Below are 19,959 nucleotides of genomic sequence, written 5' to 3'. Positions count from 1 at the left end.
CCCTGTGCCGAGTTTGGAAGGTTCTATGAATGTAATGCATTGGAAGATTTAGGTGTCAGACCAGATCTAGATAAGAGGGGAACTCTGCCAGGTGGTGGTGGCTGTCCACCAATCAGCATCCATTATTCATGTCTGGTTATAAGGGAAGAAGAAGAAGAAGATAGAAGAAAAAGATATAAGAAGAAAGAAGAAAGAAGAAAGAAGAAGAAAGAAGAAAGAAGAAAGAAGAAAGAAGAAAGAAGAAGAAAGAAGAAAGAAGAAAGAAGAAAGAAGAAAGAAGAAAGAAGAAAGAAGAAAGAAGAAAGAAGTCAGAAAGAAGTCAGAAAGAAAAAGAAAGAAAAAGAAAGAAAGAAAGAAAGAAAGAAAGAAAGAAAGAAAGAGGAAGAAGGAAAAAGTCAGAAAGAAAGAAAGAAGAAAGAAAAGAAAGAAAGAAGAAAGAAAGAAAGAAAGAAAGAAAGAAAGAAGAAAGAAAGAAGAAAGGAAGAAGAAAGGAAGAAGAAAGGAAGAAGAAAGGAAGAAGAAAGGAAGAAGAAAGGAGGAAGAAAGGAGGAAGAAGAAGGAAGGAGGAAGAAGTCAGAAAGAAGAAAGAAGAAAGAAGAAAGAAAGAAGAAAGAAAGAAGAAAGGAAGAAGAAAGGAAGAAGGAAGGAGGAAGAAGGAAGAAGTCAGAAAGTAAGAAAGAAGAAAGAAAGAAGAAAGAAGGAAGAAGAAAGAAAAAGAAAGAAAGAAAGAAGAAAGAAAGAAGAAAGGAGGAAGAAAGGAGGAAGAAAGGAGGAAGAAAGGAGGAAGAAAGGAGGAAGAAAGGAGGAAGAAAGGAGGAAGAAAGGAGGAAGAAGGAAGGAGGAAGAAGGAAGAAGTCAGAAGTCAGAAGTCAGAAAGAAGGAAGAAGAAAGAAAAAGAAAGAAAGAAAGAAGAAAGAAAGAAGAAAGGAGGAAGAAAGGAGGAAGAAAGGAGGAAGAAAGGAGGAAGAAAGGAGGAAGAAGGAAGGAGGAAGAAGGAAGGAGGAAGAAGGAAGAAGGAAGAAGTCAGAAGTCAGAAGTCAGGAAGAAGGAAGAAAGAAGGAAGAAAGATGAAAGGAAGAAGAAAGGAAGAAGAAAGGAAGAAGAAAGGAGGAAGAAGGAAGGAGGAAGAAGGAAGGAGGAAGAAGGAAGGAGGAAGAAGGAAGAAGTCAGAAAGAAGAAAGAAGAAGGAAGAAGGAAGAAGGAAGAAGGAAGAAAGAAGAAGGAAGAAAGAAGAAGGAAGAAAGAAGAAGGAAGAAAGAAGAAGGAAGAAAGAAGAAGGAAGAAAGAAGAAGGAAGAAGAAGAAGCTTTTTAATAGCACAGACAGGGAGCCCAGATCCATCCAGAGAGCACCGGCCTAATTGTTACATATGCCATCTCTGCCCCCCGGCACTGGGGGGCCCCCGGGGCTACATCCTGCACATAGAAGGGGCTCTGTAGAATGTCTGCAGTCGGTGTAATTAGCGGATATCAGGAATTCAGGGGCAATGTAGCTTCACTAACCTCCTCCGACAGATCTGGAGTAGAAGACTTACCTCCAGGGTCGCCCTGAGCCAACTCATCCACATCAACGCCATACTGCGGGGGGGGGGCGCCTGGCCGGCCACCCTACATATTGAGCCTTTCACTGCGTCCAGGAAAGGATTTCAGATTGAAGGGGCCAAATGATGGGAAATGGTAATGGACCCCGGAGGAGGCGATGTCCATGGGGCCACAGAAGGGGGCCGACCAGGAAAAGAGATTTTAGTTGGTTGGTAAAAGAGAGAGGAAAAAATAAATAAACAAATGAGTTTCCTATATCTGTCTGATGGCTCAGTTCAGACCGCGTTTGCGCATGCATGTCGCTGGTAGGGCAGCCCATTAATTTCAATGGGGGGGGGAGGGGAGTGAAATCTTGTGAACATCGATGGAAAGCAACAGCAAAGAGGCTGTAGTAGATCAGCAATATTGAAATTACAAAAAAAAAAAAAAAAGACCCTGAAAATAATTTTATTAAAAAGGCTATGGTTTATGATACTGTTTATGTACTTTAGCAAACAAAACCCCTTTTAAATACAGTGTGCTATAAATGAGGATGTCATAGCGGCTTCTGTCCGCGGTCCCTGAATATCAGAGTCTTCAGCCCATTATAATACAGTGATAACACATGATGCTATTTTAAGTCCTGGCTGGGGGGAAAAAAAAAAAAAAAGAAGCGCGATGGCGAGGTTGTTATATAACCGGATTCCTCTGACAGCCCAATTCTCCGCTCGGCGCTGAACCCCGCGCTCCTCGCTCCCGCTGATCCCCGCCTCTCATCATTAAGTGACATCAATCATCGGCTGGAATCGCTCTTCTCAGCAGCGAGCGACATTAGTAATAAACCAAGATATCAATATCTCACGGGCGGGATAATACATCTCACGGAGAACACAAAACATTAAAATCGGCGATACGTCAATAACGCCGCGTGCCGCCACGCTCCCGCTGATACCTCTGAGCTCCGTAGAGGAGTGTGTCTGGGTAAAGCGTTCTTTTCTTTTTTTTTCTTTTTTTTTTCTCAATCTTTGATTTTTTTTTTCTCTCTTTTTAAATAGTAAATATAAACATTAAAAACGCAAACGTTGCGGGAACGCATGCAAAATCAAGTGCTTTCCCGCAGAGAAACACGCTCCCTTATTGCGCACGTGCAGCCGTGCCATTAAAGCTCCTATCTACACATTGCTGATTGAACAGAAAACCGCACAGAGGACGCGTTCATACCCCCCGTGATTCTGGAGCTTCACTTCATATGCAAATAGTTTTTGAACAACAAAGGTAATTATTGTGACCAATTATGGCTTTGGCGCTATGCATTTTTCCAATCGATGAATGTGTTTTCAATTTGTCAAATTTGTATCTATATATCCTTGATTTTGTTGCGACGGTTGATTATACTATTTCTTAAAAAAAAAAAAAAAAAATCTGTTTATTTCTAGTGCTCATTGTGCCTGATATCAATTAAATCTCCCGAAGAAGCCAATTATCAAGGCGAAACGTGTAGAGAGTAAATCAGTCAGCACATGTATCAGTACTGTAATATCAAAATCTACTTTTTGCATGTCTGTTTTTATTCCTTGAATACACCTCTACTTTTTATAAAATTATTTTGTTCTAATTTAGCAGCTTAAAAATCCCAAAAACCTTTTCAAAATTTCTAAAATATTTTCTAAATGGATGTGGTGCTTTATGTTCTAGATCAGTGATGGTGAACCTTGGCACCCCAGATGTTTTGGAGCTACATTTCCCATGATGCTCATGCACTCTGCAGTGTAGTGGAGCATCATGGGAAATGTAGTTCCAAAACATCTGGAGTGCCAAGGGTTACCATCACCAGGGGTGGACTGACAACTCATGGGGCCCCCCGGGAAATAGGAGGAGATTATGGGGCCCCTGGGAAATAGGAGGAGATTATGGGGCCCCCGGGAAATAGGAGGAGATTATGGGGCCCCCGGGAAATAGGAGGAGATTATGGGGCCCCCGGGCAATAGGAGATTATGGGGCCCCCCGGGCAATAGGAGATTATGGGGCCCCCCGGGCAATAGGAGATTATGGGGCCCCCCGGGCAATAGGAGATTATGGGGCCCCCCGGGCAATAGGAGATTATGGGGCCCCCCGGGCAATAGGAGATTATGGGGCCCCCCGGGCAATAGATTATGGGGCCCACACAGTACACACACACATACAGTATACACACAGAAAAAGGTATTGGAGAGGTTTGGGATTTTTTTAAAAACACAGATTTTTACATACTGTCCCTGGTTTTATTGAGGTTGGCAACCCTGATGGGGCCCCTTTTTGGCATGAGGCCCTCGGGCAGTGCCGAGTGCCCGAATGGTCAGTCCGCCCCTGACCATCACTGTTCTAAATGACAGGCAAAATACCTTCTCTTCACGTGCTGCACCGCGCGTTTTACAGTGCTGCAGCTTCATGGCTGGACGAGCTGCAGTTATTTTAATAAAAGCTGCAGATTTATAATAAATAAAATTTGAAAATAGCTTTTGAAATGTGATGGCGGCACGGTGGTTTTTCAGGGCATGTCTCCTGATGGTGACATCAGTGGACCACCTCTGTGTAATGTGCACTGCAATGGCCTCCATAGGAAGCCTATGTGATCGGTGACAACGTGGGAGCATCATTGGGAGACAGGAGCAGAGTGTTGTCACCCAAAAGAACAGGAAGTGCCTGAACAAGGGTCTTTTTTGGTAAGATCAGTATTAATAAAAGCTGCAGTTTTACAAAATGTCCACTAGTCTCCGTTGGAAGCCTATATGACGGTGACAACCCAGGAGCTCAATTGATAGACAGGGGCAGAGCGTTGTCACCCTGTAACAGGAAGTGCCTGAACAAGACCTTCATGGCACGATCACCAAGGATTCCTTTAATAAAAGCTGCAGATATACAAAGGTCTACTTGTAGTCTCCATCTGAAGCCAGTGTTGAAGGTGAAAACCCAGGAGACCAACTGGGAAATAGGGACAGAGTGTTGTCACCCTGTAACAGGAAGTCCCTAATGGCGGCGACCCCCCGTCTCTTATCTTCCCTCTGTTCCGGCATTGTAGCCCCAGAAAGACATTTCAGCATCTGCAGTCACATGGCAGACAGGTGAGGATATCGCAGATAATATTAATGTGAGAGTGTCGGCTTCACAGGATGCCAAGTCACAGCTATTGCTTAAAATTAGCAGATGGGAAAATGACTCCCGGGAGAGGGGGGGGATCCGGAATGAAGGATCGTAGCATTTTCTTTCTTTGGATGAAACGTATCCAAAGCCAATTGTGTTACTGTACATTTAAGGCAGAGACTTTTAAATGGAAATGCATAAAAAACAAAAAATAGAAAACAGAAAAAAACCCACACACTTAAGCAGGCAGGCAGGTATGCACGGTCATTAATGCAGGGGTGCGCTACGTACAGAGCTCAGGGGTGCGCTACGTACAGAGCTCAGGGGGTGCGCTACGTACAGAGCTCAGGGGGTGCGCTACGTACAGAGCTCAGGGGGTGCGCTACGTACAGAGCTCAGGGGGTGCGCTACGTACAGAGCTCAGGGGGTGCGCTACGTACAGAGCTCAGGGGGTGCGCTACGTACAGAGCTCAGGGGGTGCGCTACGTACAGAGCTCAGGGGGTGCGCTACGTACAGAGCTCAGGGGGTGCGCTACGTACAGAGCTCAGGGGGTGCGCTACGTACAGAGCTCAGGGGGTGCGCTACGTACAGAGCTCAGGGGGTGCGCTACGTACAGAGCTCAGGGGGTGCGCTACGTACAGAGCTCAGGGGGTGCGCTACGTACAGAGCTCAGGGGGTGCGCTACGTACAGAGCTCAGGGGGTGCGCTACGTACAGAGCTCAGGGGGTGCGCTACGTACAGAGCTCAGGGGGTGCGCTACGTACAGAGCTCAGGGGGTGCGCTACGTACAGAGCTCAGGGGGTGCGCTACGTACAGAGCTCAGGGGGTGCGCTACGTACAGAGCTCAGGGGGTGCGCTACGTACAGAGCTCAGGGGGTGCGCTACGTACAGAGCTCAGGGGGTGCGCTACGTACAGAGCTCAGGGGGTGCGCTACGTACAGAGCTCAGGGGGTGCGCTACGTACAGAGCTCAGGGGGTGCGCTACGTACAGAGCTCAGGGGGTGCGCTACGTACAGAGCTCAGGGGGTGCGCTACGTACAGAGCTCAGGGGGTGCGCTACGTACAGAGCTCAGGGGGTGCGCTACGTACAGAGCTCAGGGGGTGCGCTACGTACAGAGCTCAGGGGGTGCGCTACGTACAGAGCTCAGGGGGTGCGCTACGTACAGAGCTCAGGGGGTGCGCTACGTACAGAGCTCAGGGGGTGCGCTACGTACAGAGCTCAGGGGGTGCGCTACGTACAGAGCTCAGGGGGTGCGCTACGTACAGAGCTCAGGGGGTGCGCTACGTACAGAGCTCAGGGGGTGCGCTACGTACAGAGCTCAGGGGGTGCGCTACGTACAGAGCTCAGGGGGTGCGCTACGTACAGAGCTCAGGGGGTGCGCTACGTACAGAGCTCAGGGGGTGCGCTACGTACAGAGCTCAGGGGGTGCGCTACGTACAGAGCTCAGGGGGTGCGCTACGTACAGAGCTCAGGGGGTGCGCTACGTACAGAGCTCAGGGGGTGCGCTACGTACAGAGCTCAGGGGGTGCGCTACGTACAGAGCTCAGGGGGTGCGCTACGTACAGAGCTCAGGGGGTGCGCTACGTACAGAGCTCAGGGGGTGCGCTACGTACAGAGCTCAGGGGGTGCGCTACGTACAGAGCTCAGGGGGTGCGCTACGTACAGAGCTCAGGGGGTGCGCTACGTACAGAGCTCAGGGGGTGCGCTACGTACAGAGCTCAGGGGGTGCGCTACGTACAGAGCTCAGGGGGTGCGCTACGTACAGAGCTCAGGGGGTGCGCTACGTACAGAGCTCAGGGGGTGCGCTACGTACAGAGCTCAGGGGGTGCGCTACGTACAGAGCTCAGGGGGTGCGCTACGTACAGAGCTCAGGGGGTGCGCTACGTACAGAGCTCAGGGGGTGCGCTACGTACAGAGCTCAGGGGGTGCGCTACGTACAGAGCTCAGGGGGTGCGCTACGTACAGAGCTCAGGGGGTGCGCTACGTACAGAGCTCAGGGGGTGCGCTACGTACAGAGCTCAGGGGGTGCGCTACGTACAGAGCTCAGGGGGTGCGCTACGTACAGAGCTCAGGGGGTGCGCTACGTACAGAGCTCAGGGGGTGCGCTACGTACAGAGCTCAGGGGGTGCGCTACGTACAGAGCTCAGGGGGTGCGCTACGTACAGAGCTCAGGGGGTGCGCTACGTACAGAGCTCAGGGGGTGCGCTACGTACAGAGCTCAGGGGGTGCGCTACGTACAGAGCTCAGGGGGTGCGCTACGTACAGAGCTCAGGGGGTGCGCTACGTACAGAGCTCAGGGGGTGCGCTACGTACAGAGCTCAGGGGGTGCGCTACGTACAGAGCTCAGGGGGTGCGCTACGTACAGAGCTCAGGGGGTGCGCTACGTACAGAGCTCAGGGGGTGCGCTACGTACAGAGCTCAGGGGGTGCGCTACGTACAGAGCTCAGGGGTGCGCTACGTACAGAGCTCAGGGGTGCGCTACGTACAGAGCTCAGGGGTGCGCTACGTACAGAGCTCAGGGGGTGCGCTACGTACAGAGCTCAGGGGGTGCGCTACGTACAGAGCTCAGGGGGTGCGCTACGTATAGAGCTCAGGGGGTGCGCCACGTACAGAGCTCAGGGGGTGCGCTACGTACAGAGCTCAGGGGTGCTCTAGGTACAGAGCTCAGGGGTGCGCTAGGTACAGAGCGCAGAGTTTAGGGATGCGCTACGTACAGAGCGCAGAGTTCAGGTGTGCGCTACGTACAGAGCGCAGAGTTCAGGAAAGCGCTACGTACAGAGTGAAGAATTCAGGGGTGCGCTATGTATAGAGTACTGAGTTTGGGGTGGGCTATGCACAGCGTTCAGCTCTCTTTCACAGGCCGATGCCCCATCCAACACTGCACCTCCATCTTCCTTTGTCCCCACTCTGAGTGTAGGGCAGTCAGGGATCTGTGAGGCCACTTAAAGGAAGGCGATCCTTGTACACACAGGTGAGAGGGGAGCGGAGGCATTGAGCCCGGAAGTGACGGAACCGAGTTCCACCACTTCCTGGCTGAGAAATAATCCCTGGGTGTGAGGGCCACATGAAACGGCCTGGCGAGCCGGATCTGGCAGTGCTTGACACATGTGGTGTAGTGAGAGCCCACAGGGCTCCTCACATCCACATCAGATCCGGGAATCCCAAAGCTGTTTCTGCATCACAAGGCTGTAACCTGAATGACATTTCATTTGTTAAAGTGCTGCAATGACTCCTGCCTGGTCACGGTGTAGGACACGGGATGCACATCCCCTGACCAATTCTGTTCAGGCACTGGCTAAAGTAGGGTGACAACGTTCTGTCCCTGCCTGCCAATTGTGCGCCAGCGTTGTCACCCGAGATGAAATATGCCTCCAGACCACCAATAAGCTTGTTTCGAAATGCAAAGCTCTTTATTTTAGTATGATAGCACAGGAAAGAAACGTTTCAGGCCCACATGCCTGAGGAAGTGTCCCTGCGTTACTTTCCTATGTGACAAGGAGGAGCCCAGGATGAGCAAGCCTAACTGTGCCCCACCCCCAAGATGTATGAGCGGTACGTGTCAGCAAGAATCCCCCTCCCCCCAAAAAATTGGGCACCAATCTGCATTATTACCCCTTCAGCTTAAATTCCCCCTCCTCAGAGTACAAATGTGCCCCCCTCCACTGAAATCCCCCCTACCAGCACAAATCTTTGCCCCTATACCCCCAAATCGCCCAGCACAAATGCCCCCCCCCCAAAAAAAATCATCCTTCCTAGCACAAATCCTCCACCCCTCAAATCCGCCCCCCCCCACTCCAAATCCCCCTCCCAATGAAATCCCCCCTCCCAGCACAAATCCCCCCTTTCCCAATGAAATCACCCCTCCCAGCACAACCCCCCCCCCCCAAAAAAAATCACCCCCTCCTAGCACAAATCCTCCATCCCTCAAATCCGCCCCCCACTCCAAATCCCCCCTCCCAGCACAAATCCCCACTCCCAAAAAAAATAAAAAATAACCCCTCCTAGCACAAATCCTCCATCCCTCAAAATTTCCTCTCTCTTAGAACACATCCCCCTCCAAATCCCTCCCAGAAAAACTCCTCCACCCCTCAAATTTACCATCTGAGTACGCATCCTCTCCCCCCCCCCACTTCAAATTCCCCCACGTAGCAAAAACACAATCATCCCTATTGGTACAAATGCCCCCCCCCCCAAAAAAAAAATCCTCCCCCTACCACATCACCTCTTCTAGCACAAACCCTCCATCCATCCAAATCCCCCTCTGAGTGGACATTCTCTCTTCCCACTCCTATCAAAAACAACCCCAAATTATCCCCATTAGCACAAATCCCCCGCCCCCCCACCGTAAAAAATTCCTCCTCCTACCACAAATGCCCTCCCCCTCTACCATATGACCTCTTCTAGCACAATCCCCCCCCACTCCAAATCACCCCCAATCACCCCTGCCGCACAAATCCCCCACCCTCAAATTAGCCCTCTGGGTGCACATTCTGTCCTCCCACTCCAAATTCCCCAAACACCCCCAATCATCTCTATTAGCATAAATAGTGTCCCCCCCCCCCCCCCAAAAAAAAGTAAAAAATAATTCCTTCTCCTGCAAATCCGCTTCCCCCTCTACCATATTATCTCTTTTAGCACAAACCCCCAAATCCCCCCTCCTGGGACAAATCATCTTCCCCCATCCTCCCTCCTATCACCCCCCCCCCCCAAATTTCCCCTCATAGAACAATTCTTACCACCACCTGCTGCCTCCCAAAATTCCTTCGCCCAACACAAATCCCCCTCCCCCTCTATCTGCTCATGTGATTCCACATGATACCACAGTGCCCGGGGCAGCCGCCCCTCCTGCCCACCCCTTGTCCTGGTGATCAGACAAGAATAAAGAGCTTGTTGGTGGTCCGGTGACCTTCGTCATGGAGGGTGACAATGCCAGAGCACAATAGGAGACCGCGGCACAGGAATGTTAATGGCGGGTATTTTTTCTTTTTTTTAATGCAACTTTTGAAGTCACATGACCACGTTGAAGCGTCTGTGAGGTTTTCGGGTTTATCGCATTGGGAGCACAGAGCCCTTTAATACGGAGCAAGCTGGCCGGTGACATTCCCCTATTTAGCAGCCCCAGCCGGGAATCTTCCATCCACAGAACCAGCGGCCGGCGGCGATTAGTAGATGTGGCCGTGTGACAGCCGTAGCCTGCGCCCCTCACCGCGCTGCTGACCTGTCATTTCCCTCTGCACATCCCCCGACCCATCCGGATTACACACACAATCCCCACGCTAAACCCTCGCAGAGAGCAAAATCTAATCAAAAAGAATCGTGGTCCCCGGCCAGAATTCCCCCGGCTCAGCCGACCGAGAGATTGAACGATGGCGGGGGAGGCCGGAGCGTCTGAGGAGAGCGAGGAAAAAAAAGAAAGGGGGGGGGGGGGGCGATGGACGCATATACCTCTGTGTGCCAAGCTGTCCAAGATTAAAATGGTCCATGGTACACCTTATAATGGGCACAGCAGGTGTAGAGACCCAGGAACTCAGCACAGGGATGGTGGGAACCCCTCATAATGGGCACAGCGGGTGTACAGACCCGGGAATTCAGCACAGGGATGGCGAGAACCCCTCATAATGGGCACAGCGGGTGTACAGACCTGGGAACTCAGCACAGGGATGGTGGGAACCCCTCATAATGGGCACAGCCGGTGTACAGACCCAGGAATTCAGCACATGGATGGTGGGAACCCCTCATGATGGGCACAGCGGGGGTACAGACCTGGGAATTCAGCACAGGGATGGTGGGAACCCCTCATAATGGGCACAGCGGGGGTACAGACCCAGGAACTCAGCACAGGGATGGTGGGAACCTCTCATAATGGGCACAGCGGGTGTACAGACCCGGGAATTCAGCACATGGATGGTGGGAACCCCTCATAATGGGCACAGCGGGTGTACAGACCCGGGAACTCCGCACAGGGATGGTGGGAGCCCCTCATAAAGGGCACAGCGGGTGTACAGACCCGGGAACTCAGCACAGTGATGGTGGGAACCCCTCATAATGGGCACAGCGGGTGTACAGACCCCGGAATTCACCACAGGGATGGTGGGAACCCCTCATAATGGGCACAGCGGGTGTACAGACCCCGGAATTCACCACAGGGATGGTGGGAACCAGGGGCGGACTGACCATTCGGGCTGACCCGAGGGCCCCATGCCACTAAGGGGCCCCATCAGGGTTGCCAGCCTCAATAAAACCAGGGACAGTATGTTAAAAATCTGTGTTTTTTTTTTAAATCCCAAGATTATAGCTGCCCCGCCTCTCCATTACCTTTTCAGTGTGTGTGTGTGTGTGTGTGTATACTGTGTGGCCCCCATAATCTATTGCCTGGGGGCCCCATAATCTTCTCCTATTGCCCAGGGGCCCCATGAGTTGTCAGTCCGCCCCTGGTGGGAACCCCTCATAATGGGCACAGCAGGTGTACAGACTTAGGGAACTCAGCACAGGGATGGTGGGAACTCCTCATAATGGGCACAGCAAGTGGAAGTATCTGATTGGTGGCTTTGGCTGCACAGACAGCTCCCCCTTCAGGCGGTGAATGGTGGTAGACTTGGGCGAAAGGAAATCATTCCACTCACCAGCACAGCAGACCCGACACGGTGGCGGTCCAGGTGATGCAGCAGGCTTGCGGCCTCTTGGTTTCCACAGTTTCATCTTTCTTGCAGCAGCAGAAGCAGATGAGATAGATGCTGATGAAGAGGAGGTTGAGGAAGGCGCAGGCGGCGATGACCAGAGCCCAGAACAGCAGTGTCTGTGGGGAGAGAGAGAGAGAGAGAGAGAGAGAGAGATCAATGAGCTTCTTGTTACCAATGGCACCTTCTTAAAGTGGACCTGTCACTGCCCAGTAATACTTGAACCTGCAGATCGAGGCATCAAAGTACTGGAGGGCTTTTATTCAAAACATATAACGGATGCAACATCCAACGCATTTCGGGGGCCACACATCGGCCCCTTCAGGCTTGAAAAGATACAGAAACCGCTTATATGGACCCAACATCCAATCAAACATTATTCCTACTGTAAAACATGGAGGGGGTAATATCCTGTTATGAGGGAGTAATATTCTGTTATGGAGGGGGTAATATCCTGTTATTGGGGGGGGGGGTGGTAATATCCCGTTATGGACGGGGTAACATCCCGTTATGGAGATTTTTTCTGGGTTATGGAGTGGGGTAATTTCCCGTTATGAAGGGGGGGATAATATCCCGTTATGGAGGGGGGGGCAATATCCCGTTATGGAGGGGGGGGCAATATCCCGTTATGGAGGGGGGGGCAATATCCCGTTATGGAGGGGGGGGCAATATCCCGTTATGGAGGGGGGGGCAATATCCCGTTATGGAGGGGGGGGGCAATATCCCGTTATGGAGGGGGGGGGCAATATCCCGTTATGGAGGGGGGGGCAATATCCCGTTATGGAGGGGGGGGCAATATCCCGTTATGGGGGGGGGGCAATATCCCGTTATGGAGGGGGGGGCAATATCCCGTTATGGAGGGGGGGGCAATATCCCGTTATGGAGGGGGGGCAATATCCCGTTATGGAGGGGGGCAATATCCCGTTATGGAGGGGGGGAAACATCCCGTTATGGAGGGGGGGGGCAACATCCCGTTATGGAGGGGGGGGGGCAACATCCCGTTATGGAGGGGGGGGGCAACATCCCGTTATGGAGGGGGGGTAACATCCCGTTATGGAGGGGGGGGCAATATCCCGTTATGGGGGGACAATATCCCGTTATGGAGGGGGGGCAACATCCCGTTATGGAGGGGGGGGAAACATCCCGTTATGGAGGGGGGGGCAACATCCCGTTATGGAGGGGGGGTAGCATCCCGTTATGGAGGGGGGGGCAACATCCCGTTATGGAGGGGGGGTAGCATCCCGTTATGGAGGGGGGGTAACATCCCGTTATGGAGGGGGGTAACATCCCGTTATGGAGGGGGGGTAACTTCCCGTTATGGAGGGGGGGTAACATCCCGTTATGGAGGGGGGGTAACTTCCTGTTATGGAGGGGGGGTAACTTCCTGTTATGGAGGGGGGGTAACATCCCGTTATGGAGGGGGGGGTAATATCCCGTTATGGAGGGGGGGGGTAATATCCCGTTATGGAGGGGGGGGTAATATCCCGTTATGGAGGGGGGGGTAATATCCTGTTATGGAGGGGGGGGTAACATCCCGTTATGGAGAGGGGGTAATATCCCGTTATGGAGGGGGGGGTAATATCCCGTTATGGAGGGGGGCAATATCCCGTTATGGAGGGGGGGGGTAATATCCTGTTATGGAGATTTTTTTTCTGACATGTCCCCTCAAAATAACTCAACACACAGCCATTAATGTCTAAACCGCTGGCAACAAAAGTGAGTACACCTCTAAGTGAAAATGTCCAAATTGGGCCCAATTAGCCATTTTTCCTCCCCGGTGTCATGCGACTCGTTGGTGTTACAAGGTCTCAGGTGTGAATGGGGAGCAGGTGTGTTAAATTTGGTGTTATCGCTCTCACTCTCTCATACTGGTCACTGGAAGTTCAACATGGCACCTTATGGCAAAGAACTCTCTGAGGATCTGAAAAAAAAAGAATTGTTGCTCTACATAAAGATGGCCTAGGCTATAAGAAGATTGCCAAGACCCTGAAACTGAGCTGCAGCACGGTGGCCAAGACCATACAGCGGTATAACAGGACGGGTTCCACTCAGAACAGGCCTCATCATGATCCACCAAAGAAGTTGAGGTCACCATCATATCCAGAGCTCAGCATCATATCCAGAGGTTGTCTTTGGGAAATAGACATATGAGTGCTGCCAGCATTGCTGCAGAGGTTGTAGGGGTGGGGGGGTCAGCCTGTCAGTACTCAGACCATACGCCGCACACTGCATCAAATTGGTCTGCATGGCTGTCATCCCAGAAGGAAGCCTCTTCTAAAGATGATGCACAAGAAAGCCTGCAAAACAGTTTGCTGAAGACAAGCAGACTAAGGACATTACTGGAACCATGTCCTGTGGTCTGATGAGACCAAGATAAACTTATTTGGTGTCAGATGGTGACAAGCGTGTGTGGGGGCAACCAGGTGAGGAGGACAAAGACAAGTGTGTCTTGTCTACAGACAAGCATGGTGGTGGGAGTGTCATGGTCTGGGGCTGCATGAGTGCTGCCGGCACTGGGGGGCTACAGATCATTGAGGGAACCATCAATGCCAACATGTACTGTGACATACTGAAGCAGAGCATGATCCCCTCCCTTCAGAGACTGGGCCGCAGGGCAGTATTCCAACATGATAACCACCCCAAACACCTCCAAGAGCACCACTGCCTTGCTAAAGAAGCTGAGGGTAAAGGTGATGGACTGGCCAAGCATGTCTCCAGACCTAAACCCTATTGATCATCTGTGGGACATCCTCAAACGGAAGGTGGAGGAGCGCAAGGTCTCCAACATCCACCAGCTCTGTGATGTCATCATGGAGGAGGGGAAGAGGACTCCAGTGACAACCTGTGAAGCTCTGGTGACCTCCATGGCCAAGAGGGTTAAGGCAGTGCTGGAAAATAATGGTGGCCACACAAAATATTGACACTTTGGGCCCAATTTGGACATTTTCACTTAGGGGTGTACTCACTTTTGTTGCCAGCGGTTTAGACATTAATGGCTGTGTGTTGAGTTATTTTGAGGGGACGGCAAGCTGTACACTCACTACTTTACATTGTAGACAAGTGTCATTTCTTCAGTGTTGTCACATGAAAAGATAGAAGAAGATTTATGTGAGGGGTGTACTTACTTTTGTGACACACTATATTGTAGAACGCCCATACATGCACTTTATGGTGGAGCTTCAACAAATCTGGAGTTTTGTGGGTCACCTATGGTGGCGGGTTGGCCATTTTTTTGGAATAAGCTATAATATGGTGCCACCATTGGCGGAGCATGCCATTTTGGGCAGGGAGGGTATATGGCCTGGCGTTGGGTGGATTGGACTGAGGCAATAATAACCCAGATGGGGGCTCACTGATCGAGGAATTTGGGTCGGGGTTTGGCTTTAATCTGGATTCCGCACACGACTTGTATCTCTTTTTATTTTTTATTTTTTTATTTTTTAAAGAAAATAAGGTTCTTTTAAGGTGAATAAAATGCTGATGTCATCGTCTGGCCGCCAATAACCGCATTCCCTGGCTCCCCGTCTCTCATATTCCTGGACTTCAGCTGCCTATGTGGAAGGATTTGGTCGTGTGACCCCCCCTCCCCCCCCCCCTCGTGACACGATAGATCCAAACCTTGTGATGTGTGTGGGAATGGGGAGAGGCCGGCGGGCCCATCATACATATAGGCCTTTATGTTCTGGAAGAACCCCGCCCCCACCCGCTTTAGTTTCCTGATCTCATTGCTTCCTCCCCTCTGTTCCTAATAATATTCCGGCGTTTTTTTCACGGTGCAGGAAACCCCCCTCCCCTCCCCCGCAGTTTGACAGGGAGATAACCACACACATCAAACGTCGCACATCACCCCAACCTCCTAATTTATCCTCAGAGGAAGAAAACAATCCAGCAATATATTTCCGGAGATAATCAATGAGACATTGTCCGCTAATTTCCTAATTCCTCACCACAAGGAAGCACTGATTTGTATCATTAGCATAAAGCAACTGTCATTTTTAATAATACTTTTATAAATAATAATAAAAAATTATTAAATGAATAAAGAATTAATTTATTATTATTTATAAAATTATTATTAAAAATGACAGTTGCTTTATTAAATTACATAAAAAAATTATTAAATGAATAATGAATTATTTTATTATGTAATTTAATAAAGCAACTGTCATTTTTAATAATAATTTTATAAATAATAATAAATTAATTCTTTATTCATTTAATAATAATTTTTAATAATGTAATTTAATAAAGCAACTGTAATTTTTAATAATTTAATAACTGTATTCTTTATTAATTCAATAATAATAATTTTTAATAATGTAATTCAATAAAGCAACTGTAATTTTTAATAATTTAATACATTTTTGAATTCCATAATAATTTTTAATAATGTAATTTAATAAAGCAACTGCAATTTTTTATGTAATAATAATAATAATAATAAATGTATTAATTAATTTAATAATATTTTTTAATGCAAATTTAATAAAGCAACTGTCATTTTTATTAATAATTTAATAACAATAAATGTATTCATTATTTCATTTAAGAATATTTTTTTATAAATGTAATAAAGCAACCTCAATTTTTAATAATAATACATTTATTAATATTAATTTAATAGTAATTTTTAATAATGTGATTTAATAAATCAACTAGTTTTTAATAATAATTTAATAATAAATGTATTTATTAATTCATTTAATAATAATTTTTAATATTATAATTTAATAAAGCAACTGTAATTTTTAATAATTTAATAATAACTGTATTCTTTATTAATTCAATAATAATTTTTAATAATGTAATTCAATAAAGCAACTGTAATTTTTAATAATTTAATAAAAATTTTAATTCAATAATACATTTTAATAATGTAATTTAATAAAGCAACTGCAATTTTTTATGTAATAATAATAATACATGTATTAATTCATTTAATAATAATTTTTTATGTAAATTTAATAAAGAAACTGTCATTTTTAATAATAATTTAATAACAATAAATGTATTCATTATTTCATTTAATAATATTTTTTTATAAATGTAATAAAGCAACCTCAATTTTTAATAATAATAAATGTATTAATATTAATTTAATAATAATTTTTAATATTATAATTTAATAAAGCAACTGGAATTTTTAATAATTTAATAATCATAAATGTATTCTTTATTAATTCAATAATAACTTTTAATAATGTAATTCAATAAAGCAACTGTAATTTTTAATAATTTAATAATAAATGTATTATTTATGAATTCATTTAATAATTTTTAATAATGCAATTTAATAAATCAACTGTAATTTTTTATAATAATTTAAGAATAAATGTATTATTTATGAATTCATTTAATAATAATATTTTTTAATAATGTAATTAAATAAAGCAATATTTAATAATAAATCATAATAAATGTATTAATTTAAATAATAATTGTTAGTAATGTAATTTAATAAAGCAACTGTCATTTTTTGAAAATGTAATCTTAATTTTCAACTTTGTATCAACTGTTGCATCTCAATGCGGATGATCTCCTGCAGCCTCTATGCAACTACTTCCTGTCTCCATACCCTCCAGCGAAGGCTGCATGGCGTTTCCCAGGGCGGCTTTCTGGGTTGGTGACAAGGGTGGGTCGGGTGGGTCGCGTCGGTGTCGTGTGTGTATGTGTGTGTGGGGGAACTGCCACTTCTAGTCTCTACTGGAAGCCTGTGTGACAACGCAGGAGTGTCACCGGCAGAGCGTTGTCACCATAACAGGAAGTGCCTGCCCCAAGGCCTTCATGGCAGGATCAACGGGCATTCATTTCATGAAAGCGGCACGAAATGTATACTAGCAGTATATATACACGTCATTACTTTGACGGGCAGGGATTATGGCGGCTTTTTATTCTTCTTTTTCCATTACGAGGGATGTTTACAATGTTTACATTCCTTGTAATAGGAATAAAAATCATGCAAAAAAAAATAAAATAAAAAAAATAATAATAAATGGACAGTGTAAGAAAAAAAAAAATGTAAAGCACGCTATCCCTTCATGCTCGGGCGCAAAAGTAAGCACATACACGCAAGTTGCGCCCGCCTATATAAACAGTGTTCACACCACACATGAGGCATCGCCGCGAACATTCGAGTGAGAGCAATAATTCTACAACAAGTCCGTAACTATAAATTGGTAACCTGGAGACATTTTTACAAAGCTTCACCAATGGAGATTTTTAAGGGCTGTAATTTGTCGCCATTCCACAAACATTCGCAATATTAAAGCGTAACATGTTGGGTATCTATTTACTCGCCGTAACATCATCTTTCATATTATTAAAAAAAAAAATTGGGGTAACTATTTTTTTATTTTTATTTTTATATTAAAGTGTTTTTTTTTTCCCCCAAAAAATGCATTTGAAAGAGCGCTGCACAAATACAGACACAAAATATTGCAATTTATTCTCTAGGGTCTCTGCTAAAATATATAACATGTTTTGGGGGTTCCAAGTCATTTTCTAGCATAAAATGCAGATTTCAACTTGTAAAAAAAAAAAAAAAAAAAAGGCCGGGTCAGCAAGTGGTTAATAAATCTAAAAAGAACTAAATTTGGCTTTTATATACTTTACATTCCTGAAAACGGAGCGATCTTCGTGTGCCACCAATAGAGTTACCAGTCTGAATGGATCAACTCCCGACGTGTCACAGTACACAGCAACAGGATCATCATACAGAAAACTCCACCAATCATCATAATAAAGAGGCTCCTGAGCTCCAATCAGTGCCTAGGCTGAGATGATGTCATCAGTCTGCTGCACGCTGGAGGAAGCATTTCCTCAGTCTCCCCTCCCCCAGTGATCAGACTGTACATTGTAACTTTGTAGAAGGAAGAGGAAGCATTTCCTCAGTCTCCCCTCCCCCAGCGATCAGACTGTACATTGTAACTTTGTAGAAGGAAGAGGAAGCATTTCCTCAGTCTACCCTCCCCCAGTGATCAGACTGTACATTGTAACTTTGTAGAAGGAGGAGGAAGCATTTCCTCAAAAAGTTACAATGTACAGTCTGATCACTGGGGGAGGGGAGACTGAGGAAATGCTTCCTCCTCCTTCTACAAAGTTACAATGTACAGTCTGATCGCTGGGGGAGGGCAGACTGAGGAAATGCTTCTTCCTCCTCCTACAAAGTTACAATGTACGGTCATATCACTGGGGGAGGGGAGACTGAGGAAATGCTTCCTCCTCCTTCTACAGTCTCCTCTCCCCCAGTGATCAGACTGTACATTGTAACTTTGTAGAAGGAGGAGGAAGCATTACCTCAGTCTCCCCTCCCCCCAGTGATATGACCGTACATTGTAACTTTGTAGGAGGAGGAAGAAGCATTTCCTCAGTCTGCCCTCCCCCAGCGATCAGACTGTACATTGTAACTTTGTAGAAGGAGGAGGAAGCATTTCCTCAGTCTCCCCTCCCCCAGTGATCAGACTGTACATTGTAACTTTGTAGGAGGAGGAAGAAGCATTTCCCCAGTCTCCCCTCCCCCCCCCGGTGATCAGACTGTACATTGTAACTTCGTAGCAAGACGAGACGCTGCAGTAGGGGGCTGTGAACACAGGCACCAGGATTTACATGATTGTGTCAGCTCTGAGCCTGCAGGAAGTAGGTGGTTACTCTGGATGATGCCTGAACAAAGATGGCGCCATCCTTCTGGAGAGGAAACCAGATGAGGACATTTGTCGGGGGTGGGGGTGGGGGCTGTGATCTCTGTAGAAGGTAATACAATCCTGGAAGAGTCACACTGACATTACTGAGTATTCTGCAGATAATATGCACAATATATCTGGCGATGGGGCGGCTCTATTGAATATAGATAAAGATGTTATTTTGGGGTCGGCCAGTCAGTAAGAACGAAACAATGCGGATCAGATATCAGATCCGAGGAGCGGCGGTCGTTCTCCCGCAGTCAGCGGTTGATTATTTGCCGGGGGTTCAGGTTTTGGGTCCAGCGTTTATAATAGCGATGTATATACGTATATACACCTCTCCGCACACAGCGGGGGATGGAAGCGTATGGATCGATCTGAATTATTAATCCGCCTCCTGCGAAGTCTGATCCTTTGTGGCCGATGAAAAATAATATTGTCCTAAGATGAAAGCCCATTCATTAGTAATGTGATCCCCCCTCTGTACAGAGCGGCGGGGGGGGGGGGGGGGGAGATTAATTTTTTATTGAATCATTAATATTATTATTGTTGTTATATTATTTAAATTATATTTCAATTATTGTTACATTATTTCTATTAATAGCATTTACATTATTTATATTATGTTTCAATTATTGTTACATTAGTATATTTATATTATTATTTACATTTATACTTATTACTTGTATTTACCTTATATTTAAATATTGTTATAATTGTTGTAATACACTTTTATCATTTATCCGGTATTATTACTTACAATTTTATTTATATTATTATTGTTTTTAAATTATTAGTTATATTATAAGAGCTCTACACTCAGAAGGAGCCCTGAGCTGTAAAGTGATATTAAAGTTTTGTTCTTTTTCTTGTTTAAAAATAACACACGTTATTACTTACCTGCTCTGTGAAACGGTTTTGCTTAGCGCAGCCCCAATCCTCCTCTTCTTGGGTCCCTCGCC

General features: G+C 46.8%; 1 protein-coding gene across 1 annotated transcript in view; it reads right to left on the bottom strand.

Annotated features, from left to right (window-relative positions):
• The window catches only part of TTYH2 (tweety family member 2), a 131,630-nt gene that overhangs the window by 84,266 nt on the left and 27,405 nt on the right, over positions 1 to 19,959 (bottom strand). Inside the window, exon 2 of the mRNA XM_077458696.1 lies at positions 11,265 to 11,437. Within this exon, the coding sequence (XP_077314822.1) occupies positions 11,265 to 11,437 (173 nt within the window). The remainder of the gene's footprint in view (positions 1 to 11,264; positions 11,438 to 19,959) is intronic.

The sequence above is a fragment of the Lithobates pipiens genome, unplaced genomic scaffold (assembly GCF_037356315.1).
Source record: "Lithobates pipiens isolate NorthernLeopardFrog02 unplaced genomic scaffold, aLitPip1_a1.2 Scaffold_28, whole genome shotgun sequence".
NCBI classification, from domain to species: Eukaryota; Metazoa; Chordata; class Amphibia; order Anura; family Ranidae; genus Lithobates; species Lithobates pipiens.
This window is presented reverse-complemented; position numbering and strand designations above follow the sequence as displayed.